Genomic DNA, 16,005 nt, shown 5'->3' with positions numbered 1-16,005 from the left:
TTGAATAAATAAATCACTGAAGGCTGAGGAGGGTTGGGTTATGTTTTTTATTTTCAATAGGGTTTGGTTATTGATATTTTTCTGGTGGGTCCTTCTTAAATTATCCATTAGAGCCACATATTGCTCGATTACGATCTATTGATTCTATTTTGGATCAAAACCGACAAATGTAGCATCATGTCGTTTAATTATAGTCTTATGGATTTGACACTATTTATCCACCAAAAACTGTCGCTCCTTTTTTTTTGGACTGAAATTTGTGCCTCGATCCTTAACATCAATCACTTTGTCTTTGATGGAGAACTTCGAACGGCACCTAAAATATTACACACTTAAATTGTCTTTAAATCGTTTATGGGTAAAGATCGGTGGCACGTGAAATGCGACATCACGATTAATGTAATTCAGTGCAATATTAATAAAAAAATACTTTATTTAGGGAAAATGAAAAATATATTAATTTATTTAATAAAATTAAGTCCTTAGTTTTCGAAAGGAAAGTAGTTAATTTCCTTAGTTTTAGCTATAATGTGATGTAATATATTATGTCAATTTCTTCTTAAAAAACAAATTGTTTCAATTTCATGTACATAAATATATACATATAAACTATCAAAAATTAATTAATTGCTTTCCCAAAATAGAAATAAAAAAAAATCTTAAACCAAATGCTCAAACCTCCACTTTATAGTGAGAAGGGTCAATGTGTGGTATATGGAATAACCAAATAAAGAGACTAGCTAAATTGACTAGGTTGAAAGTGAGTTGATACTTTTCTTGATTTTTATAACATAAAGTAATAAAGCTTAATTATCGATTTATCACCAAAATTGTAACTCATTCCCCCTTTACCATTTGAAAGTTTTTTTTATTCTAAATTATCACCTGTAACTTACATTCATGTCCTATTTTACCTTATTCCATCAACAATTCCGTTAAAAATGATGACCTGGCCGTTAATGCTGACGTGGCGTGTTGGATGTGAGCTACGTGTCACATCTTTTCTTGTATTTTCTGATTTTTTTTTATTTTTCTATTTTTATAAACTTTGAAAATGAATTAAAAATAGCTCCGAACTTAGAAAAATACACGGAAAATTCTTACTGACTTGTCTTGACTAGTACTAATTTACTATGGGATCAAAATGCCAATTTTTCCTATAAAAATTTTCAGAGAATTTGGAAAGTCCAAATTTATTTTTAGAAAATTAAAATACTCTAGACTCTTTGGAAATTCATAGGATAATCTCATGAACTGCAAAAAAAATGAGGTATGCACCGTTAGTCTTCTAAAAACTAACAATACCTTTATCGTGAACACTTGCTACCCAAAAGACCTCTTAGTCTTAAAGGAAAATAAATTCTAGAAAAATTCTAGAATTTCTGTAAAGTCTCGAAATAATTCTCTAAAACAGGCTTTTGGTAATTTCCAAAATATTTTTGAGAATTTTTCCAAGAGTTTACGAAAATTCTAGAATTTATTTATTAGAGGGAAATTTATTTTAATTTTTTGGAAATAAATTTGGACTTTCTAATTTTTTTTTGAAAATTTTTAGAGGGCAAATTAGTAATTTAACCTTATAGTAAATTAGTGCTAGTCAAGACAAGTCCGTAGGAATTTTTCATGTATTTTTCTGAGTTCGAAGCTATTTTTAATTAATTTTTAAAATTTATAAAAATAGAAAAATAAGAAAATTCAAAAATAAAAGCAAAGATGTGACACATCTACCGCGCCACGTTAGCATTAACTGTCAGGTCATCATTTTTAACGGAATTGTTGACGGACCAAGGTAAAATGGGACACGGATGTAAGTTACAAATGGTAATCTGGAACAAAAAATCTTTCAGATGAAAAAGTAAAAATAAGTAATAATTTTGGGTGGTAAATCAATAATTAAGCCAAGTAATAAAGATAAACTTGTGGATCTGCTTTTCTTGTTTTCATATAACTTTAATCTAAACATTTTATTATGGAATCCAAGTGTTATTCAAAATTTTTCCTTTATTAATAATCCCTACGCCAGTACACCATACAACTAGTGATATACAGTTCCATAATTAATTGATATGCCAATAAGCTTCCGTGGGAAGGAGTGGGTAAAGAAGTAGGTCGATCCTATATATGTATTGTGAGAAGAAGAAAAGATGTAGATATATAATGTTTCGTAATAATATTCATAATATATATGCATGAATGATCATATACGTATGGAGGATCCCAATTTCGATCTGTTTGAGGAATATCAGGTGTAATGTATGATTCCAATTTCCATTTACATTATATTGTCTTCGATCTGCTAGTTTTTCAGGAAGATGATATGAAATTTGGTGGTAAAAATACTACTGATAAAGCGGAAAAAAATACTACAAACCCAATAAATAAAATAGAACTTCAGTTACTTTTAACACAAATAAAAACATTATATTTTATCTTATAATGGTTGTCAAATTTACACATGTCATCTCATCCTTCCAAGTTCAAGGAACAAAGTGAATAGGACAGGGTATCTAGCCATCTAGTACTTGTCAACGTACCGTGGGTGTTTTGAGGAATATCTTGAAGGTAACATGTTATGCCTTAAAGTAGAAGTGTAATATATTAAAGTACAAAAGAAAATATCCGGAAAAAAAAAAGAGATTATTTACTGGGTGTGTAGTGATTACCAAGACAATCGTCAAAACACAAAGTGTCACGTGCAATACTCCACTAGCATCAACGATTCTCCATTTTTTGTTTTTATATATTTTTTCCTTTTTTTTCTTTAAACGGCTTGTATGCTTTTGTGTTATCGATCACTTGTCCCTAATGGGTTTGGTTTCCGTTGGATCCAAGTTCTAAAATGCGCCAAGAGATCTGGTTAGGCTTTAGAGTTCAAAATATACTAGAGAACTGGTTAGGATTTATTCTTTTTTAGATTCGTTGATCGTAGATATTAAATTTCAATATTATTTTATTTTAATTATTAAAATATTTATATAATTTCATTTTAGATATTAAATTTTAGTTTAGATACTAACTTTAAAAATATGGTTTTACCGAGCTGTAACTGTTTAACAGTCACAACTTTTTATTGATTTATTGTTTTTTCAGTATTTGCAAGATTTAAATTTTAATATTTAGTCTTTAGGTTATAAGACTTCATCTCCTAAGCCTAAATTAAAAATACTAAATTCTTATAAACTTTGAATTTTTATGAATTTCAAATAGTCACAACTGTATAGCAAACTGATTTATGACCTAATCCAAAATATCTTGCTCTATGTTAGTACCTAAACTAAAAAAAATTAGTGTTTTGTTGCTTTGCTAAAAAACTATTATATTTGTTATTTAATCATAATTTTTTACTTTTTTTCTTTTATTTGATAACTTTTTAATGTAAAGTGATTTGTTCTACATTTATATTTATTAAATATTGTATTAACGCAAGAATGATTTAATTTATATACTTACTGAAATACAGTCAAATTATTTTATTTATTTTATAAGTTTATTTAACATACAAAGCAAAAAATAAACTATTATAATTCATGTTTATTTATATACATGAATTATAAATGTGAAGTAGAAATATTTTCTTTACAGATTTTTGCCTTATTTTATTTGACAAAGATTTTTTTTTACCACATTTGACAAAGATTAAAAATATGGTCTTAAATGTCAAATCCCGAAAAGTGTTGAATAAAGTAGAATATTATTATTCAAAGCGCGTGGGCTTTTTGTGGGCGGTGGGCCTAAGCCCTTTAAATAATGCGGGCTGTCCTTCCATTTAATCCCCTAGTACTGGCTTTTCTATTTTTTCTACTTTGTTTTTTCCTTTCCTTTTTGGGTTAACGTTTCATTTCTCTCCCCCGTAGAATAAGGGTAGTAATAGTAGTACTCCCACAGTCGATAGCGTGCCGACCATGCCACGTGTAAACATCTCAAGCCCACTTCCACCGACACTAAGGTTCTTTTTTTTTGGCCATTGACACTAGGTTCTTTACAGTTAATAAAAATAATTAAAATCAGGGAGGTTTCGCCCCGTGGATAGCTTCCTGGGCAAGAAATCGAAGTTGGAGAGCCAACAACGTTATTTAGAATCTGAAATTCTGGAAACTCTCGAAACATAAGACCAACGAGATTCTACCACGTAAATTGGGGAAGAAGCCTCTGTTATAAGTCGTACACATGTGGATGTGGTTAGAAAAGTAAGTAAGAGGAACCTGCGTTTGATAAACGCAATTTTAAAAAAAGTGATTCTAATATTCCCACCATCCTAATCCTATCTCAACCTTTCGGATTTGAATATCCGGCTATAATTTTTTTTTATTATTTTAATTTCATGTTGTATTATTAATATACAGAGACGAATTTGAGATAGGTGAAGCATGCAACTGTTTCGAGCTCAAAATTTAAAAGTTTTTAAATTTGATGAACCTCTTGTATATTTATATATTATGTTAGTTTTAAATAATGAACAATGAAGAGTTGAAAACTCTAATTTGATGGTTCGCTTTAGAATCATAAAATCTCAAAATTGACCTTGTTAATTTAATAATAATAAACGTATAAATATAAATCACTCTTAAGAAGTGTAACAAATCGATATATTGTTTTACTTACACATTTTTAATTTATAAAATACAATTAATATTAAAAATCAGATAAAACAAGTGAAAATCGATCTGAATATTCCTAATCCTCTCACTTTTGTCTATTTGAGTGAACAAATAAGTTGGTTTGAAAGCAGATAGAGAAAGGGTAAATGGGTAATTAAGCAAGTCATGAAGGGCCATGTGCCAGTCTTTTGCTTTGGTATGCTATGAGTCGGAAATGGGGGAGCAGTCAGCAGAGCTTACATGCCCATGCCTTGTTGGTGCACTCATGCAACACACGCAACCGTTGTGAATCTTGTGATAGCTTTTAATTAGATAAGACTTTTTGTGTGCCGGTGAGAGGAGGACAGCTCTATTTGCTCTTTGAAAAATAAAATAAAAATCATATTACGTGTCTGGTTCTTCAAGACTCATCTCGTATATATGGTGGGTCTGTGTGTGTTATCTTTGGGTTTGGTATGTTAGTTAGTGGATAAGATAGAGTATGATGACTAATTCAGTATCAATTAATGGTCTGGTCAGTGGTCACTGACCATTCAACAAATCGACGGTTTATCTTTGTCCGAGTCAAAAACAATTCGGACCTATCCATTACATTCACTTTTGTTTAGAATACTTCTTAAATCCAAATGGCCACCAACACTTGAGCCTTATTAACTTGACCCATCTAATTATAATCACGTTGAAGGGGCAGGGTTGCGGTTAGCTTATTAACTGGCCCATGGAACATGGCCCATTGTGTTGTGGTCATAGCCCAAGTCTGAAGTCACAAGGTCTAAACTCTAAACCCAGACCATGGCCCATTGTGTTGAGGCTACCTTACCGAACTTATTAGTCTAAAGGTTCAAGTTGCCAAATTCAGATTGCATAGTGGAGAAACAGATTACAACGATTTCTTTTTATTCTATATAATTATTTTTTTAATAAAAAAATACATATACACCATAGCAATTAGGAAATACCCATCCTCACAAAATTTACACATTTTTTTTCCTCTCATTGCAAATCTCATGAATATTTTTAATATGGATCAAGACCAGCCGGTTTAGCTAACTTTACCATAGTCAGAACTTAGTAGTTGCCTCATGTAAGCTCCAGTGCAGTCTGACAAACAGAAAACATAATCATATAGTATAGAATATAGCAAAGCAAATGAACATTGTCACTTAGAAAAAATCCTGAACATTCCCAGTTCCCACTACAGTGGAGATCTACATATGAAATCTGAGACTTACTGTGTTAAGAAGCCTGAGAGCAGCAGGCCGGGTAAATTTTCTCGCAAAAAGAAAGCACGGAGATGGTTTTCCCTTGCTACTGCACCATTCTTTTCGGTATTCAGTCTCATAGTAGATATTATCTATGTCCTGAAAGAGTCATCAAATTTGTTTGCATGGTTTTACTATGTACCTTTGAAAGAAGTAAAAAATAATACTACATTCAATTGATTCCGATAACCAGTGTAACTTAACTTTCCAAATCAGTCACCAAAGCTAACATTAAATTCAAATGACAATCCGGGGAAATCTCTACAGATCTCAAATACTACATTTAAAGCATTGCATGAGTGTAACAGTTTGGAAGCTTGTAGAATGAAGACATTTGGACTCCATTAGTTTCAGAAAAATCGAAGAAAGAAGATTATTGTTCTTATTAAATGACAATATTAACTTATCTCATAAGGTTTCTTCTGAAAAGTTAGTGTATCCACATGTTGAAACTTGAAACAAATGAGAATAATACAAGTAAAATAGTTTGATTTCATACAAACATCAAGAGAAAAATAGTTGGACAACAATGTCATTTCCAATCAACTTAACTATATTTTGTGAATTTGTGCCATTAAGCCATTAGTAGACTAAATTTTGTGCTTAATAACTACCACTAAAAAGTTTTCTTCACGACTTGGAATGCTTAACCTAATAGTAAGGAATGCATTTAATCAAAGCATCGTTGCTCCAACTTTTACTGTATTATTTTTGCTAAAAGATGGCTTGCTGCCACATAAAAAAATGCACATACCTTTATAGATTTAATAAGCATGGGAGTAGCATCTGAATATTTGTAAGTCATAGGGTGCCATCCACGGCGTTCACGGTCTTTGGAGGATGATACATCCCATGATGAGTGTGTCAGTGATCTACGTGTGATTTCTCCTTCAAGGCCTTCTTGCTGAAATTTAAAATGTAGCTTCTTTAGAGAGCCAAACTTATGAAGGTATAAGAGCTTCCTGTCACTAATGTTTTAGCTTTCCAAAGGAAAAAATAGTGAAGAGAGAGAGAGAGAGAGAGAGAAAACAAGGAGAACTAAAAAGCACTTCTGAATGGATTCCCATATAACTTTTATGCAATTGAAGTCTCAATAATCTGCCTATGAATACCTTCTTCCTTATACACCAAAGCTTTGATGGTTTCAGAAATGCTTTTCATCATTTATCATAAAGTGGAACGGTTTCAGCCTTGGTGAAGAACCAAGTTCATTTTTCTTTCGAAAAAACAAGGCTCGCAATAGTTAGACAGGAAGTTATCTTACAGCCAGTAATGTCTGAACATAATGCTCGTCTGGTATACAATTGTGCTCCTTCCATCCCTCAGCCGGCTGCAAATTACAGAAATTTTTTAAAACACTGTGCCTGAAATATTCATTAGTCTTACTTTGAATTTTTCTGTGAATTCAGATAGTAAAGATAATAAATAGAGTGGGAAAATGCATTTGATATTTCAAAAATTGTTAGTATTGATGCCAGACTACTTTGATGGGGAAGCTGATGTGGTAATTGAATTAATAATTTAAAAGATGAAAAAGAGAACTTACGAGGGGACGGTCCCGCCAAAACTCAGGTAGTGACTTCCTCTGCATGATAAATACATAGAACAGGTAAAATACGAGAAAAATAGACCAAGCCTAACAAAATGTTTAAAAATTAACAACTAGATAAGAATTCAGATTTGAAGTTTAAAAAAAGAGTGATGCTTTAAATGGTAAAAAACTAAACATGGGTACAAAATAATTATTAAGAATCCTATGGAAACTAAGGAAACTAAATCAGTAACAAAGCTAATCATTGAAAGCATATGACTTTCCAGCATGGAGTAAAGCTTTAATGTCCAGTTTTAGGAAGTCCGGGCACAAGTGAATTTAGTTAAACTTTAAAGTAAAGAAAGATTAAAAAGTACAATATGCCAACCTTTCTAGTTGATCAAACTCACCATCTTTCTGAAATATAAATATTCCAATAACTATATATAGACATATGATATATTATGGATTATCTAAAAAAGATACTATGTTACAGGGATAACTGATCAGGCTTTAACATTTTCTCTACCAAATAGTCAGTCAATGATTTAAAGACAACTTACCTTGCAATGCCATTGGAACATGGGGATGACTGTATTGTCTTTCACTACGACCTCTGCATGCTTCCTGGTCAAAACAACCCACTGCAACAACAAAAAGCAGAAGAAAGAATAAGATGGTCTGAAGAAGAGTCACAGAACAGAAAATAAAAAGCATTTTATTAGGTTTCTTTTTAGTATTGCACTGAAATTGAAGAGACAATTAATCCATCAAACTGAAGCCCTACCTGAGATCCTTTTCTCCAATTATGAACAGGAATAACAGGATCCATTTTTGGATTATAACGGCCCTCTTTTGTATCGGCAAAGCTGCTTCCACAAGTTATGAGTTAAATTTACTTTCAAAACTGACCATCATAAAAAATATATGAATATATAACATTCGATGACATAGTTCACAAATCTATAGTGATAACACAAAGTAATCCATGTTCAAAATGGATGCACATTGAGATGCAGCTTTCAAATATACATAATAATACATATCTGAGTTGGTCCGTTCACCTGTCTACAAAACTGGTTCTTGTTGACATGACATAGTCATATATATAGCTGAAATTGTAAAGAGGGATGCAGCTGAAAAGAGATCAAGTAACTGAGATATTGTTAGATAAATAAAAAAGACAGTTTTTTTAATCAAATACTGAAAAAGAAACTAGCAGAACTCAATTTATATATGTCACCGCAGACTAAGGGAAAAAATAATCAAGCCAATATTCACCTATCAGAAAGAAAAGCAAAGCGTTGATTAAGAGGATCCTCGAGTGCATGCCTGAGCAATATACGCTCTGCCTCAATCATGGTTGCTTCTCCCCAATCTACCTGGTATAGAACACACGAAATAAATATAACAACCCCGATACAATTCACTACAAGAAATCACATTTGCTCACAAAATTCACTTGAATCCTACAAATTGAAGTTTTCCCAATTGAGAATTCATGTTAGGAAATAGGAATCCGACCTGTATACTATCATTGACTTGACGATTCACAAAATAAACCGATCTTGTGGTGACCCTGTTGAACAGAAACCCAGGCCTAGAATGAACATAAATTGAAAACCCACTCTCTCCTCCCTGCAAAAAACATAACAAAATTGCTTCTTTCACATCTCTCTATCTATGACTGCATTACAACTCTTAACTAGCAACGCAATAAATACAATTCAGTGGAACAAAACAAGTAATTAATTAATTACCTGAAAGAAAGCATCCCAGAGAATATCCAAAGGCAGACGATTGCGCGCAATGAACAAAAAAGCGATCTTGGGGGGTTGAATAGTGAGCTGAGAACGCAAGGAAGCGAGCGTCATAATCCGACTGTACTGAGTGTGCATCAACAACACCAATGTCCCGAAGCTGAAGCTCATCAAAAGCGCAAGGAACAGCTTCCTCTTCCATTTGTACTGTGATTTTTGCCCAAGCAGACCGACCTTCCGCTTCATCTAGCTTCACCACCTCCCAAAAAGCTTAGCTTTTTTAGGGCTTAAGCGAGCTTAAGAAGTAGAGCTCAAGCTGAAGCTGCTCATCAACCTCATCATCATTTCTTTCACGTGAAAATCAGAACCAGATCCGTTGAATGTGAGAATTCGAGCTTCGAAGACTAGGAAATTTTATTGAAGTTCTCGTGGTGGAGGATTTTTAGTGGCACGAGACTGAAGCTTAAGCTTAAAGATTAAAGCTTTATGAATAGACTGAGAAGAGAATAGAGTCAAGCAAACACCGAGTGGGTTTTGCAAGTGGCACTGGCAGCTGAGATTTCCATTTGTTCATTTTTTAGGTGCTCTTTTTTAAAGGTCGTTATCGTAAAGTTGTAATGTGTTTTCTCTAGTTGCGTGTGATTTTGGGGATAGAATCCACTTTAAGTTATTAATGACTGATCATCTAGTTTAATGACTTTTTGTTACAGTTTTTGAACACAGATTGCTGATTTGCAGAAATAACTTCGACAGAATAGAGTAAAAATAGTTGAGATTTTGATTTTGGTGACTTATTTTCCTTTTTAGGACTGGTGTTTCTGTAATTGGAAAATAAAATCATTTGTACAATTTGAACTAATTAAGTACTAACTAATTATTAGTTTAGTAATATTTTTCTTTCTAATATTGAAAGATATTCTAAGTTTGAATTCTCTCTCTTGACTTATCTTCGTATATTTCATCTTCGTTCAAAAGTTTTGATTGATCTACAATACAACCACTGATTTAAGAAGTAATGTAAACCTGTTAACATGTATTACTTATTTAAAGCAGCACAGAATTAAGTTTCTATGCTTTTCCTCCAAAAAAAGTTTCTATGCTTTTCAAGTGTCTAAGAATTCAGATGGCCAAAAAAAAAAAGTATTCAGATGGTACTTCTCTAACCCAGTAGGTAATACTTAGTAAATCAATGGTGTTGGGGAACATAAGATAATAAGCTACAAAAAGTCAGGAAGATGCAGAAAGGAATAACGAGGCAAAAACTGTATTCTTTTTCACAACGATCTTAAGTCATAATTGTTTTATTTATTTATTTATTTAAAAAGATGTAACACTATTCTCATTCTGACTTAAATTTTGGATTTCCTCTAAACAATTTTGTAAAAGAGTCAGTTTTAGATTGTGCTTTTTTCTTTCCATTTGATGCAAATTAGGTGTCCTTTCTCAATTAGAGAATGATAATGATCTCAGTGAAATTTACACATGAACCATGAAAATTGAAATACAAATAAAAGTGAATTAAATAATTAAAGAAAGTGGGAAATATAATAACATGAGTGTTTTTGGCTAGGCAATATAATAACAGTTTAAGCGAAGATGAACATGGCTGGTTAGTGGTGACAGAGAATGAAGCATAAGAACTACCAACCAAGAGTTGTTACAATCAATAATGAACTAATTTGGTGAGACTTCAATTGCAATACTCATATTAGGCAGGTGTTGTATTGTCAAATGCAAGCAATTGTCCCTACCATTTTGGGTCATTAGCTAAGGAAGTTGACATTTATAGAGCAATGATATAGAGCTTTTGTATATACTTCTGTTAGGTCCATATGTTACTCGAAATATAATAATAAAAATAAATAAATAACAATAACAACTAATATATGCTACTTACTCACATTTCAAATACAAACAATAGAATCAATAGATGGTGGAAAATAATTTTAATAATTATTTCTTTTTGAGTTTTTCAATGAATATAAATCAATTTCCACTTGTCCTATTATTTTTGTATAGTTATTTTAATTTATTCTCAACCATATTCTTAAAGAATGAGGAACGAATTTTAAACGGTTGTGTGAAATTATATATAATTATCATTATATTGAATTTGTGAGTAGTGCTAAAAAAATATTCTTAAGTGAGCAACACTTTTTTTTGTTAATATTAACACTTGCAATATTGAGCTTAAAGTTTAACAGGTAAAAATTAATTTGCACTAGATATGTGAGTGTAATTAGAATTAGTTTGTATTTTTTTTTTTGGCCAAGAGAATTAGTTTGTATTTTTAATAACAAGTAGATGCACTGAAAAATATTTGTTGTATTTTTTTTTTTGGCCAAGAGAATTAGTTTGTATTTTTAATAACAAGTAGATGCACTGAAAAATATTTGTGGTCCTGACTTCACATTAACAGGCCCTTACTTATTTCCATTAGCCCTATAATTATTGGGCTGGGCTGGATGGGCTGAACGGACCTCCTGAGAACTGGCTCAGAAAGGCCCTACTATATACATGCATGTACAACGCCATCACCAATTAACCCGTTTCAGTTGCTAATGAAACGTCGTCGTCTTGTATAAGTGACATAATCTTCGTCCCGAAATCGACCCGTGGAGTTCAGCTCAAAGCCTCAAAAATGTCGATTAGGTCGTTATCCACCTGCCCTCAATTTACAGTTAAAAGGTTGGAAGTCCTCTATATTTTTCTTCCAAATCTTCTTCACCTTTTGCATGCATATATATATATATATTTTGTTTCTCTTCGTTTCGGGTATGAATGGATTGTTTGCTCTGTTTTTGACGCAATCAAAGCTCCCCAGCAAGCGAAAGCGGAGCAAGCCCTAGCTGCGCAGTCCCCAGCTTTTCGAAATTGCAGAGAGAGCCCTCCAGAAGTATAAATTTAAGCATAAGGTTGTGTGCCAAAAGCGGGAATGGAGGGGGATTCAGACAAAATCGTCATGGGGTCGGTGACAGAGACGGTGTCATCATCGTCGATCATGGTTCGCGCCGTAAGGAATCGAATCTCATGCTAAGTAAGTAAGCTATCAAATATTGAGATTCTGGGTTACCTTAAAGTTTGGATTTTTAAGCTTGTGAATTTGAAGTTGAATAATATGATTATGAATTTTCAGATGAGTTCGTGGCCATGTTTAGAGAGAGAACTGGGTACCCCATTGTGGAGCTTGCTCATATGGTAAAATAAATAAAAGCATATATTTCTCACTTTTTGGGTTTTGTTGCAGATAAACAATGCATTTCTTGATGCTCTTATGCTGGTGAAATTCTCATTATATCTATAATTTTTCTACCATTAGGAGTTGGCAGAACCATCAATTCGGGATGCATTCAATTCATGCGTTCAACAAGGGGCCAACCGTGTTATTGTGAGCCCATTTTTCCTCTCACCTGGAAGACATTGGAACCAGGTAGCTCAGCATAATATGAATTTATATAATGGGCACAGTTGAATTTTGTTTTCGATGACGCCTATACGAATGATTAAGACAAAAATGGTAAAATGAATTGGACTATGCGTTATTTCACAGGATATTCCATCCCTAACGGCTGAAGCTGCAAAGAAGCATCCTGGCGTGGCATATATAGTAACTGCACCTCTTGGCCTTCATCCACTACTTGTGGTATGACTATGGAATTTCCTTATCTTTCTTTTCCTGGACATCAGACATTGTTGGCCTAAAGTCCTATTGGTGCTTAACTTGATGGTAGAATGTATTTATCATGGTTTTAGAAACATATAGATATAGGTAATTAGTTATAGGGTCTCCAACTAAGGGAGCTTGTGCTTGATATATTTCTGTGTCACTCAATTTCATTCGTAAACCAATTATCAATAGAATTGCATTCTAAGCTGAGGAGGTCTCTGGTTGCAGGATGTTGTGAATGACAGGATCAGTCACTGCTTAAGCCATGTTGCTGGGGATGCAGATGAGTGTGCTGTTTGTGTTGGAACAGGCAAATGCCGGCTCCATTGATTTTGCAAGTGCACAGAAAAGTAGTATGGCGAAAGGAGCCATTTCAGCTTTAAAACCAGGAGATCCTGTAACTTGTCTAACGATTTAAAGCATCAAGAAATCGTTGTGGTTGTGCATTTGAGGGCATGGTAATGCTTTGGAGGACCAGGATTCACAGAGCCAACCCTAGATATCACATTCTGTTGTAGGCTATCGTTTTGTGAATATTTTCAATAATGTATTGTTTTTAGTTGCCATAACATGAAAGGTGATTGCACAAATGCAGCCTACTGTAATTAGAAAATTGTCTCGGCACATGATAGCATGCTAACATGCACAAGAAATTTTGTAGTAATCCAATCACAGCAAGAGAAAATCCTAACCTCTTAGACACTTTTCCAAATCCAAGGTGACTGCTAAAGCTAGTGTGATGAAAAAAGTGGCTGAGAAAATCCTAACCTCTTAGACACCGTGTTATACTATTATTAATTGCCATTGTTTGACAATGACAATCATTGTCATTGTGCGACGGTGACGATTTGTCCTTTTTTTTAAAAAAAAATATCTTTACTGAGCACTCGGTGCAAAAACACGGAAAAAACATAAAATAGACTTTATTTTTACAAAGTAAATCTATTTATTATTACAATTTTTTTGTGGGTTTGTTTATTATTAAGTGCTGTAAAATGAACTTTAGAGTAATTTTCATATATAATCGTAATTCCGCCACATGATATTACTAATCCACGTGTTATAATATGAGTAGACGATAAGTTTATAAGTTATCTTTACGGTTTTACAAACTTAGTCAACAAATGTCAGGATTCTTATGGCATACTTTTAAACTTAACCTATATATTTTCAGTTCTTCTCACTATTTGTATATTTAATCTCTAATCCACCTGTTTGCCCCCAAAAGGCTTCTTCTACCAATGCCAGAATCTTGAGAATCCTTCCATCCTTATTTTCCTGCTTGCGTCAGCTCGAGCCTTGGCTTGAGCAGGGGTTTCTTCTTCAACAGGCACACCTGCTGCAATTGAACCATATCAGTGGAAGTTAGGCAGTGAGCAAGTCAGTGCAGAAGGTGTGTAAAAGTTGCTGTGAGATATAAGCTTCTGGCCTATTCAACAACTGATAGCAATGAGGAGAAAGTTATTACAATTTGTTTGATGGTTAAAGTTGCCAGCCCGCCATTTCAGTTGTTTATTGAATGACTTAGCAGCCATGAAAACATTTGCAGGTCTTTCCCACCCTCCTCCAAATATGCCATACCCTTCCTTTGGCTGAGGTTGAATCAGGAACTCAAGCACTGGCAATTCTTCTCTGTCCACCCAATGAATGCAGTTCACGGGGCATGAATCAACTGACACCTGTAAGTTCACTAATTACCCCTCTTGATAAACAATTTAACACTGCATTTGGACATGAACACGATGTTTCTAGCAGAAAGTGCAGAGCATGATAACTTTACCTCAATATTTTGTTCATCATCACCATATTGAACTTTAACCCTTGCACATCCGCGAGCCTCATCAAATACGAAGGTGCTACTTGCATGGTGCACACATTCTCTGCAACCTGCCAGAAATTCAATTGCCAAGGTAAATTAATGCATGCAAACCAACATTTTGTCTTAGATTGTGGTATTAATGTCGTTACTTATCAGTTTAGTTAGAGAAATGACCTATGCAAGTATTTTCATCAACAAACAAAGCTTGGGGTCTCAAAGGTCCTTTCCATGAACTGCAACCTAAGCTTGAGCTCTTTCCTCTGAAACTTACTCTCATTTGACCAATGGAAGCATCATAATCCTTCCTGAGATTCTCTCTAATCAGAACCTTATAGGCTTCATTCAACTTGAGGGTATACTCATGGCTCTAGGAATTAGGACAAAATTAAACACCCTTTTTAATGCAGTCAAAGTTTTGGATTGAAGAAAACAATTAATGAATATAGTTTACCTCTTGGCCTGCAACATCTGGGTGGTGTTTCTTTTGCAACTTCCTATAAGCTTCTTTGATTTGCTTGGCATTTGAATCAACAGCAACACCAAGCAATTCATAGTAATTCTTCCCCACAGTTGTTGCCTTCTTCCCTGCCTCTTTGTTACAGCATCTGATTGCAGTGCATCCCTGCCTCCATCTTGGGAACAAATTCATTAATGACACCATGTATGGTATCTAATCATGAGAGCACACACACACACACACACACACACACACACAAATATATATACACACAATATTATTTTACAAACTCAAAATATCAGAAATTAAGAATTTCTTGAGAACCCTTTTGACAAAAACTTCAAAGCTAGCTTTGCATGAGATTACCTCAAGATCTGCTTGTTTGTGGTGAAATGATCGTGAACTTGGAATGGTTTTGGTACTGAAAATTGGCAAATTGAGACTACCGAGACAGACATATTGAATATGATATGCTCTCACAGTTTCCAAACCAAACCTATGATTCTATGAATCCTCGGAATGAATCTATTGTATAATGTATACTCTTGCCTTAAGGAAAATGCTGATAGATATTTATGTCAGATATTTTCTCAGCTTTTCAACGGCTTTCCTTTTTTTTTTTTTTTTGGCCCAGTAATCCATCAATGTCAGCATTCAAAAGGGTTGGGATTTATGCTTGGGGTGGTAATCCAATTGTGGTGATAAGAGTGTCGTTTCATGTATGTGCTGTGTAATAGTCAATTTTAGTAATTTTGAAGAGGGCAAAATTATTGAGAAAGATTATGAACATCTATCTGCATGTCATGTACGGATTAGATTGTCTAAAAAATTATATTTTATAAATTAAAATGAATGAACTCGTGAATCTAATGATAACAAAAACATCTATACTATACAGATTACCGAATAAT

The 16,005-nt window shown here is 33.5% G+C and overlaps 3 protein-coding genes across 5 annotated transcripts; 1 reads left to right on the top strand and 2 right to left on the bottom strand.

Annotated features, from left to right (window-relative positions):
* Positions 1-5,476: 5,476 nt before the first annotated feature.
* LOC147288781 (Core-2/I-branching beta-1,6-N-acetylglucosaminyltransferase family protein) lies at positions 5,477-9,671 on the bottom strand. Of its 3 annotated transcripts, none has more exons than XM_086239695.1 (11): positions 9,152-9,671; positions 8,916-9,029; positions 8,673-8,773; positions 8,456-8,527; positions 8,179-8,260; positions 7,955-8,035; positions 7,407-7,445; positions 7,125-7,190; positions 6,615-6,764; positions 5,831-5,959; positions 5,477-5,699 (listed from the first exon to the last, which is right to left on the bottom strand). In XM_086239695.1, the coding sequence occupies exons 1-11, from the start codon at positions 9,395-9,397 to the stop codon at positions 5,679-5,681; spliced, it is 1,101 nt and encodes a 366-aa protein (XP_086095821.1). In that variant the 5' UTR covers positions 9,398-9,671; the 3' UTR covers positions 5,477-5,678. The 3 variants fall into 3 exon arrangements, with proteins under 3 accessions (XP_086095821.1, XP_086095822.1, XP_086095823.1); XM_086239696.1 differs by having other exon boundaries at positions 8,916-8,970; positions 9,152-9,316; XM_086239697.1 differs by having other exon boundaries at positions 8,673-8,769; positions 9,152-9,167.
* Positions 9,672-11,711: 2,040 nt separating this feature from the next.
* Positions 11,712-13,408, top strand: SIRB (sirohydrochlorin ferrochelatase B). Its single transcript, XM_086241880.1, has 6 exons — positions 11,712-11,839; positions 11,968-12,188; positions 12,288-12,349; positions 12,471-12,581; positions 12,702-12,794; positions 13,047-13,408. Exons 1-6 carry the CDS (start codon positions 11,793-11,795, stop codon positions 13,146-13,148), a joined length of 636 nt encoding a protein of 211 aa, XP_086098006.1. The 5' UTR covers positions 11,712-11,792; the 3' UTR covers positions 13,149-13,408.
* A 460-nt stretch (positions 13,409-13,868) lies between these two features.
* On the bottom strand, positions 13,869-15,717 carry LOC147288779 (chaperone protein dnaJ C76, chloroplastic-like). The gene is made up of 6 exons (XM_086241962.1): positions 15,461-15,717; positions 15,089-15,269; positions 14,812-15,004; positions 14,599-14,705; positions 14,287-14,497; positions 13,869-14,157 (listed from the first exon to the last, which is right to left on the bottom strand). Exons 1-6 carry the CDS (start codon positions 15,550-15,552, stop codon positions 14,054-14,056), a joined length of 888 nt encoding a protein of 295 aa, XP_086098088.1. The 5' UTR covers positions 15,553-15,717; the 3' UTR covers positions 13,869-14,053.
* Between the last annotated feature and the right edge of the window lie 288 nt (positions 15,718-16,005).

Source organism: Dryas octopetala, chromosome 4, assembly GCF_963921425.1.
Source record: "Dryas octopetala chromosome 4, drDryOcto1.1, whole genome shotgun sequence".
NCBI lineage: Eukaryota > Viridiplantae > Streptophyta > Magnoliopsida > Rosales > Rosaceae > Dryas > Dryas octopetala.
This window is presented reverse-complemented; position numbering and strand designations above follow the sequence as displayed.